Source organism: Poecilia latipinna, unplaced genomic scaffold (genome assembly GCF_001443285.1).
Source record: "Poecilia latipinna isolate Pla-1442-1.1 unplaced genomic scaffold, P_latipinna-1.0 Scaffold1960, whole genome shotgun sequence".
NCBI lineage: Eukaryota > Metazoa > Chordata > Actinopteri > Cyprinodontiformes > Poeciliidae > Poecilia > Poecilia latipinna.
Window position 1 is genome coordinate 112,775 of NW_015114576.1, and position 10,079 is coordinate 122,853.

The 10,079-nt window shown below is 38.0% G+C and overlaps 1 protein-coding gene across 2 annotated transcripts; it reads right to left on the bottom strand.

Moving 5' to 3' along the window:
* Positions 1–2,098: 2,098 nt before the first annotated feature.
* On the bottom strand, positions 2,099–9,751 carry slc19a2 (solute carrier family 19 member 2). 2 transcript variants are annotated; one of them, XM_015015862.1, is made up of 6 exons: positions 9,541–9,748; positions 6,417–6,953; positions 6,095–6,341; positions 4,862–5,054; positions 4,446–4,587; positions 2,099–4,355 (listed from the first exon to the last, which is right to left on the bottom strand). In XM_015015862.1, the coding sequence occupies exons 1-6, from the start codon at positions 9,661–9,663 to the stop codon at positions 4,212–4,214; spliced, it is 1,386 nt and encodes a 461-aa protein (XP_014871348.1). In that variant the 5' UTR covers positions 9,664–9,748; the 3' UTR covers positions 2,099–4,211. The 2 variants fall into 2 exon arrangements, with proteins under 2 accessions (XP_014871348.1, XP_014871349.1); XM_015015863.1 differs by having other exon boundaries at positions 4,266–4,355; positions 4,924–5,054; positions 9,541–9,751.
* Between the last annotated feature and the right edge of the window lie 328 nt (positions 9,752–10,079).

A 10,079-nucleotide genomic window follows, 5' to 3' on the forward strand; every position in this document is an offset into this window, starting at 1 on the left:
AAGCTTATCGTAATGGGGCTAGAGACTCTTAGAGCTAGCGATCCTTCAGGTTTTTGATAGACCTATGTGTCAAACAACTTTTTAAACATCATCCTTCACTATCTTCAATATTTCCACATTCATTTTTATTTTCTCATCTTTGTTTAGTGCACCAATCTCTCCTGCAGCAAATAACCCCACAACATGATGCTACCACCACTGCTACACTGGATGTTTTTTTAAGGCATGAAATCTTCCCCCTTTATTATCCAAATGTAACAATTTCTACCAAGGGACGTCTCCAAATATTAGGGTTTTCATACCAGAGAGCAATTCTAATCTATAATCTGGATTTTCATGTTGATTTCGGATTGCTTCTTCCTCTCAGAGTGGCCTTTCAGTTCCTGTTGCAGGACCTGTTTCACCGACTCTCCTACCAGGTTCTGCAGCATATTCACATGAGTTTTAACTTTGACATCTCATTTTTGCAAATTGTATAAAGTCATAAACAGTATGCAAAATTTGAAGAAAATAATACAATTTAAAACAAAAATTGTAAATATTTTTGCTAACCCTAACAGACCAAAGACAGGAAAAAGTCTGATGGCACACGCACACACACACAAACACGCACGCACACACACACACACACACACACCTGTTCAGATAACAAATGAAACACAATGATCACATGTATAAAAAGAATTTATTCAATATATATATTACAAAATGACATTTTTACATTGTATAAAAAGTATTTGGTTGTCTTTTGCATATATTAAAATAATTGCCCTGCAGCAAATAGGGAGTAATTTTCATGTTAACTGTGGAGATTGTTCACATTTACATTTACTTCAAAGCATCAAAAGATTACAGATGAGAAATCAGTAGGCATGGAAACAGATTATAAGGCAAACTCTGCAACTCAGACATCTCTAAATCTAGAGACGAGCGATGAAAAGAGTGTGTAATGTCTAGTTGTACATTCATATGTCAGACAAGTCAACGGAAACTACAGTCTTTGGCATTAAGCGCCACAGCAAGGAATTTTGGGATATGCATTATATTCTCTGATTATATCAAAATTAATTTGGTCATTTTGCTTCATCACATATGAACTCCTGGCAACAGTGAAACAAAAGTTCAATATGATTTTGTCTATAAGAACTTTTTTTTGCCTCTTCATAAATTGGATACATTTTTGTTTGATAGACAGGAATGTTTCAGATCAGGGGTGCACCGATAATTCACCTGGCCATAAAATTGGCCTCAATTTCCTTAATTTTAAGATCGTGTTGGGCAAATACTTAGGTGACAAAGGAAGCAGAGGTCTGAAAATCAGCTACACTCCCATTCAGCTGTCCCATGAGGGAGGGGACTAACAGACAGACATGCCCACCAGGTCACGTCTACACATGCTTTGTTAACAATAATTGCTCCACTGTTGGCAATTTAACAGCTTTGACCCTACGTTTCGTTATAGGCAGGTCAGGCTTTTTAAAGATCAGTGATCGGCAATCAGTACACACCTATTTCAGATAAAACTATCTTCACAGATAATCTGAATAAAAATAAAGCAGAATTTAAACGAGGATTTTATTTATTTAAAAAGAATGGTATGAACTAACCTGAGGGTGTAGAATAAATAATCACCTCTAATCATGAGAACTGGTTGTTCAACTCTTAACTGCTGGAATTTTGGGTCAATCTGAATTTAGCTGCATTAATGGCCTTCACACATGAATTGTTTATGGAGTTAAGACGTGGGTTAGGAAACTTTCCAAAAAATGTGTTTTTGTTTTCATAAAGAATTCATGACATAAGGTAAGAGGGTGAATACTTTTCACATATTGGGTTGGATAATTTTCCCCTGAAATGGAATCATTTGAAAGCTGATATTATTTTTCTTCAGATTAGGTTTGTCTAATTATATGAAATATTTACCTCTGACAAAAGAAGCAAAGAGACTGGCGACCTGTCCAGGGTGTACCCCGCCTTTCGTCCGGAACGTTAGCTGGAGATAGGCACCAGCACCTCCCGACCCCACTAGATCGGGAGGACAAGGGTGTAAAGAAAATGGATGGATGGATGAAAAAAAGCAAAGTAGAAACACACTTACTTCTCCTTACTGAACATTTATCTTCACTGATGTATTTTAAAGCAGCTTTTCAGTGCAATTTGTCATCAACTAAACAAAAACTAAAAGCAGCTAAAATTTTTAAGGTACTTAAACAACAAATGACAAAGGAGCAGGGGATCATTTCAAGTTTCACAATGTAGTGTTCAGTGAAAACCTGCCAACAGTAATTGTGCGTCTCAGTACCACTACTTCCAACATGGAAGTATACATCTTTGTTAATTAGTGCATTACAGTCTACAGACTCATAGAAAAAGAAAAAAAAACACATTTACAGTCATATTAATTAATTTTGGCTGGTAACAAATGGTAGAACACTTAATATGGTACTGTAGTTAATTTGGTTTCTATTACAGGCCATAAACACTAGATAATGTTTTTCTGTCATATTGTGCCAACCTTAATTTATCTAAAACATGAATTTTTAACAGCAGGAAGCATTAGATCAGACAGTATTTTTTTATGTATTAAATGTAATCTAGGACAGTTGATATCTACCGTCTATGGTAATCTAATCCATAGCTATAATATGCTCAGTGCATTTTATGCACACTTTACTCCTAATGACTGCATTATGTATGAATAGGATAAAATAAGGTTCTGATGATGCGTTTCTACAACATGCTGTAATTCAAGAAATTTTAACATTTAGAACTGAGACTCCTGAGATGCTCCTATTTGATAAGCAACGGTGACAAATTTTATAATCTCATAATCTGAGTAACAGACTGCAGTCACACCGACTGCTTTGATTGAATTAACTTATCCCATATGCCAGTGCAATACACATTTGTTTTTTTGGCTGGTCATTTTTGCGGGGTTCATTCTATAACTTAAGGATATTTTCTAAACTCCCAAAGACATGTGAAATATTTCATATTATATATTCCACATAATCACCAAAATGTGCACCTTGTTAAATTGTACCTTACAAGACAAAATGTAAACATAGTTATATAAAAATGTTTTCCAAATAGTGAACTGCTCCCAAGTACCACCTTAAAAATTGTACGTTTCTCTTCTTTAACCATGTTTATGACAAACCTGTGCGTCATCAACAGGGTAAAAGTTAAAAAATAAAAATATGTAAACATACTAGTTATTTATAAATATGATAAATACAATAATTTGACAAGGATCAATCACAGAAAACATAAAGACATTAAATATTTAGTTTTTAACCATTTCAGTTGATAGACATGAAGAAAATTAATTAAAGCTATTCAGATTTGAGTTTGTCAGGTGATAACAGCTCCTAATTCAGCATGTTTTAGAGACATCACCTGAATCTTGTTTTAGCCATCCCATTCATTCTCCCATCTGTAACAGTAGAGGTCACAAAATTGCTATAAACACTGCACAGAGCTGCAGAAGCTAAATAACTATTGGTTGCTGTTCATTATGTCATCATATGCGTCATCCAGCTGAGTTAAGCAGCTTTATAAACTCCCAAAGTGGTCAGGAAATTAACCGACTTTAAACAGTTCCAGGCATTAGCACCCACAGGAGGCAGAAAGTTTTGGAAAACTAAGCTTTTCCAAAACTTTCTAATAACTATGGTTAAAAAATGGTTTGTTTAGAGGTTTGACTTGCCATCCTTGTTTCTATAAAGGCATCAAGGAATATCTCACATTTAGAAATTAAGATAGAGTGCAAAATCAGAGTGTCTCCTCTAAAAACACTTCTAACTGTATTTTAATAGTTTAAACAATAAATGTTGGTGTTACATTCCACTGAAAATCTGCAAATACTGAATCAGTAATAAGTGGGAGTCCACTGTATTGCATTTTGTTGAGGGCAAAAAACCTGAGTATATATAAAAACACTTAATATAGTTGCTTTTATTTCTATTGAAAACAAACCCACTGACTTCTGTGGTTAAGTTTCAGGTCTGTATCACTCAGACCTGAAATTACTTGGCTCAGAGGAAAACTTGGATCATTAATACTTTGGTGTTAATGATCCAAGTTGGCTCCACCACACAAGAAGTTCAGGTCCAGCCCGCTTCAGAATATGATGACATCATGAAAAGCCCCCATTCAGTTTGTTCCAAAAAAGTGATTCAATGTCCACTCAAAGCTTTAAGGTGAATCATTCACTGTGTCACGGCACTGTTTGGAGGAGGGCTGGACTCTCCACTGACTTCCTGCATGGTCCGCCTGGAGGAGAAGACTCTGTAGAGGCCGGCCAGGAGGAAGACCACCGAGATGACTGCGAAGTAGCCGCCGTAGATTAAAAACTGAGGGAGCGTGACCAAACAGGCAGCCATTAAACACAACACTGGCATCAGCAAAGCTTCCTTCACATCAGCAAACAGCCGACATGTTACCTGAGTGACAACGTCAAGGCCGAGTCCAGCTGAGTCCACCACGACCACAGTGATCAGAGTCCAGAGCAGCAGGGCACCGAACGTGTTGACTCCAAACACCAGAGCGTATCTCTGCATGCTGAGGCTGGCCGCTATCTGGTACCTGGAGGTCAGGGAGCAACACTGAAACCAAGCGCAGTACTCAACCTCATGTCACCTCACGTTGACATGCTGCAGAAGAAGCTGCAGGTGCTTCATGCTGAAACAGCAGGAAGCTTCAGATGGAGCAACAGCTGCTTGCTGCAATCTGGATTCACTGAGACACACTTCTCCTTTCTGCCTTCCCTCTTTTCTTTCTAAGGGTCTCAAAGAATTGCTCAAAATCAGATTCTGAAGCTTCCTCCTCACTGTGGTTTTCTACGCCATGTTAGACTCACGTTGCCACGGTGATGAGAAGCATGTAGATGGTCCTGAAGATGATGTAGGAGCTGTAGCTCACCCAGATGTTCTTCAGCATGGTCATGATGAAAACGCAGGCGGCCATGAGGAGGGAGAGGACCCACAGAAGCAGTTCTCCCCAGTGAGTCCAGTCCACTGGGAGGCAGCCCACCAGCAGAGCAGCCAGAGCGCCTGCAGGACACGACACCACTCAGACATCTGGACTCAGAACAGAAAGGGATGAAGAAATCATTTTTTCTGAATATGACTTTGTTGTAGTGCTGTAGAAAAGTATTTACTCCCCTTTAGATGGCTGTGATTAAGAAAAGAAAGTGGTTGTCACATCAAGGGGATAAAGTTAACCCTGTTTGATTAAAACAGCCCAGGTTACTTTTGGTAGTTTTTATTAGAAGTAAACGAGTGCTTTAGAATTTATTCAGAAAAATTATTTTAGGGAAACTAATTAAACTAAACATTTTCAAAGTTAGCAAAAATGCTAAATGAAAAACTAGCTCTTCTATTAGCGCATCAGCAGATTAGCGGAAGTGTGCTCACAGCTGGGATATTGATAACATCTCACATTTCTGTAGCTCGTTCATTTTGAGGATTGACAGCAATCTAGCTAACGTTAGCCTTGCTAAGGTGCTAGGCTTGTTGCCATTTTGTACCTTCACAAGTTGAGGAAGTTTTGAGAATCTTAAACTGTTAAACCTTAACTGTGAAAGAATGTCTGTCCAGTGAAGAATCATCAAAGTGTGCCTTGACTGGTCAAAATCTTTCTATGTTGAACATGGAGTTGTAGTGGCTAGCTGATAACAATCTGTTGAGGGATTGTTTAGTAATCACATCTTGTCTGTTTCTTCCATTGTCAAGTCAAAATGGGAACATTAAAGTGTTGTTATGGGGTCCTTAAAACAGCTTTCAATAACCAGCATATTAAAAAAATCTAATAGTACTTTCTGTCTTACGTCAAAATAAAACTCTACTTACAGAATCTTACAGGAAGAGTGCTTCATAAACAGTTTCTCTTGGTAGTATTGAGATTCAGTATATTTAGTAAAACAGTTTAATAAACGTCATACTATTCCACATTTAACAATGGTTACCAAGAAGGAATATTCTGTTTCTATTTGATTTACCTCCTAAGTGTGACTTAGATTGGATTGACTTGTCATGTCTGAAATTTGCAAAACACCAGTCTAGAAATTCATAAATGAAAGCAGATGCCATACCAAGCAGCGTGGACAACGTCTCTACGTAGCCGTTGTAGATTTCATGGTGTTGGGATGAATGGAATATCTCCCACAGTGCCTGAGCGTAGTTGATGATCTGGAAGTAGCCACATGTGGCCAGGGCCCACCACACCGACCATGCCAGCAGGGTGCGACACCTGTAGCACTGCAGGAAGTCATGGAAAAGCATCCATAACACCTGCACAAGCCCACTGCTGCCACCTCCTGCTTCGGATGACCTGGATATCTGAAAGAGGAAGAGTTCCCTTCTTCACACAACACACAAACTTCAATAAATTGTCAAGATGTGTAGATTTCTTACCATGGGTGCTCTGCTTTCTGAATCCTCTACCTTATCAGGGCTGGGACTGGAGCCAGCTGCAGGTTCCTCGACTACTCCTGGACTCATGTGGAAAAACAAACTCCTCTTGGGCATGGGGAGGAACCAGGGGGCAACGAAGGCCACGGTGGCTGACGCCAGCGTAATGATAACGAGGTGCACCAGCTCCACTTTGGCCAACGACAGCAGGAGCTGACCGAGGAGCGACCCGGCGGCCGAACCGAACAACGTGACACTGCGGCAGTAACTGGTCACTCTCTGGTAGAGCTCTGGCTCCACCACGCTGTAGATGTAGGAGTAGTAGGCAACCTCTGTTGCTGTGGCCAACCCAAAGAAAAACTCCAGCAGCTGCATGGCCAGCATGCCATGGGCCTTCCAGAGCATGGCGTAGGTCAGTACCAGGCTGCAGGCCTGCAGTACCAACACCGGCTTGTAGCAGAGGTAGTCTGTAGCCAGGAAGATGGGGAGCAACAGGGCGAGGTAGGAATATGTCCATATGGGATAGATTTCATTGACAACCTGCAGAGAACACAAGAAATATATTTTTAACTTAGTAGAATTATAAAAGAAAAAAAAGGTTTCCCCCAGAAAATTCCATATTTATATTTTAGAATTTGTTTTTCACAGTGTGGCTTCGCCTCTGTTTTGATATAATTAATTCCTACAAAACTAAAAAAGAAAAAAAACCTGTTAATTTATTTAATGAAAATGTATTTTTATACAAGTTTAATCAGCATAGTGAGGTAAAATTATTAGCCTCCCGAACAAAATCACACAAAACTTGTAATATTTACAAAGAAATTACTATAATAAAAACTGTTCACATTTTATTGCTTCCAAAAGACCAAAGACAAAATCTCCAAAGATTGATCAGTATGTTTTATTGATGTGCTAATTTGTCAAAACTGAAAAATCATTCAAAAATTAACTACAAATTGTAATCAATTTCAAAATTGCAATTAGCAACAATTATACCTTTTAATTGGACTCCAAACCTCAGTTAAATGCAAAATAAAAACTTAGTTTCTAATATTGGACTTTGTGGAAAACCAAAAGATTTTCTTAAACTATGGTTTGGCATTATTGTTCAGTACTGAAACCTCTTCTGAATGTATTCTGAGTCTAAAGTTTTAAAGCATCTATATAGGTTTTATTTGGTTTTAGTTTAAGTCAAACCTTATGAATCAAAAACCAGCAGCAGGATGTGAAGTAGAGCTCTGAACAATCAACATCTGTGTTAGTAGAACAGCATTCAAAAACTGTTACATGTTTCACCACAGCACAGAAAATGGTAACAGTTTTATATTAACATTAGATATAGAACAGTCATATGCTTCTGCCTTGTTTTCTATTAGCTACTACTTCTCTTCCTTTTCTGATGCAAACATAACATGATGTGGCTACATGATCAAAAGTATAACCGTTTCATGTTGACAGATTTGTTGCTGGTCCACATTACAACCTGATGAAGGTCATTATTTAAAGGATTAGCAAGAAAGCTGACATTTTTTGAGAGATTATCTCAATCTGAATGAAGTGTGTCTGAGCCTCCTTCTGCAAACAGTATGACTATAATGGAGAAGTGCTGCTCACACACTCACACCGGACGTGCTGGTTTTACACAGTCACCTTCCAAAGTATGTTTATTAGCCATAACAGCAACTAAAACTGCTTTCTTTTAGGATGCACCAAAATAAAATGTTTTAATGAAGAAGCAAAACTAAAACCTGACACACTTTTAGTGTGTAAATGGATCAACCAACAACCTGTTCTATCTGTGGTTTAGAAGAGTCAAAAAAAGTTTAGGGACGTATGTTTTATTGTGTAAATGCAGTGAATGTAAAATTAAAATTAATGCCAAAAAAATCCACTTTATTCCAAGTTTTTCTGAAGACAAAGAAAAGTGAATGAATTACAAGATTTTATCAATTCAATTTGATAGATTTAAACATCAGGGTTTCCCACTCTGTATTATAAGCCTGGTGGGCTAACAGGCTTTCCTTGTGTCCCCCCAAGGCTAAGCATTGCTTTTTTTTTTTTTTTTTTTAAGTCTTTTTAAAATGTTTGCAATTTTAATACTTCATAGTTTGTGTTCAGGTATTAATTTTCCAATCTTTCAATAACACATAATTATCAAGTGATATTTTCAAATTTCATGTAAACTTAAAACATTTTTTAACTCAAAAATGTGACGGGCCACTGGATGAATGACTGCCCTAGCGCCCAACCACCGGCCTTAGCGAGTTTTCTGGGGGAAATCTTTAACATCAAAGCACATGTTTAATCTTTTTTTCAGTTATTGGTGTATTTCAGGGTAGAAAAACAGTAGATTTTTTTGTTTTGCTATGTTTAAATCTCTTACAACGAACAGCGTAACAACATAATGAAACTCAACAACTGAAGGAACATGTGGATGTAGAAGAAGTAATTTCCTAAGAGTAATACATTCCTGCTCTGCAAGCCAGCAACATATCTGGTCAGCTGGATGGACTGATCACTGACCTCGATGCTAAAGACCACATGAATGAACATGCAGATATTTGTACATTATATTTTCATTATTAAAATGTAATTAGGAATTTTAACTTATGAGTAAACTGTGATAAACAAAATTCTTGGTTCCCTTTCATGATCCACACCCAAAACCAAAAAAATCAGTTAAATCCAAAATTATGACAGATCTAGAACAGCAGCAGATCGTATTAGTCATCTATCAAGGACACAACTCTATGTGACACACTGGAGGAACTGAATTATTCTCAGCGGAAAATAATTCAGTTCAGGTTTGACCAGTCTGTTCTCTGGATTACAGGAACTTGTGCGTCTCTGGAACCAGAATATAAAAAGTTAAGAATTGGATCAGAACCTCTGCGTTTACACAGCAGGTCAGGTTCGTCTGGAAAACGTCAATTCGATGCAGCGTAGTACGTGGATTCTTTAAAAAAACAACAGGAAATTCTTTATACCCAGAGAAGCTGCAAGAAGCCACGAACAAGCGGGACCAATTCTCCTTTACTTAGAAGGTCCGGAACCAGGCAGATCCAAACATGTGTGAGGAAACAGAGTGATGCAAGAGGAGCTGTGACCCACAGCACGGCAACCTCACCTGGGTCTTCGTCAGGTTCTTGTCCGGTCCCATAAGGTAAGCGGTGAGGAAAGGTTCCGACGGCCGCAGGCTGGAGAAGAAGCCGTGCACACACAGCAGGACAGTGGGATACACCGCAGACATCGTGGACCAGTTCGTTTCGACCTCCAAGCGCTTCTGCTTCTATGGTTTCTCTCATTTTTGACTGGACTCTGCAATAATCTGGTTTGAGTAAATTACCGCCCCAGCTGTTCTGAAGATGAACTGCAGCTAAAGGAGTTGATCTTTCTGAGCTAGAATAAAAATAAACGGATCAGTTTTAAAGGGTTCATTTTAGACAAACAGTTCATTTATATAATATTTTATTTTGTCACAAATCACAAACTTCCACATATTTTATTGGGATTTTATATAATGTTGTCTTTTTACAGCAAAATCTTCAAATATGAGCGTCACACCTCAAATCAATTAAATTCTTTTTATGATTAGTGGTGGGATTTGATTAAAAAATTTAATCCAGTCAATGGCAGAGCCTGTAATTAATTAATCAATCACATTTT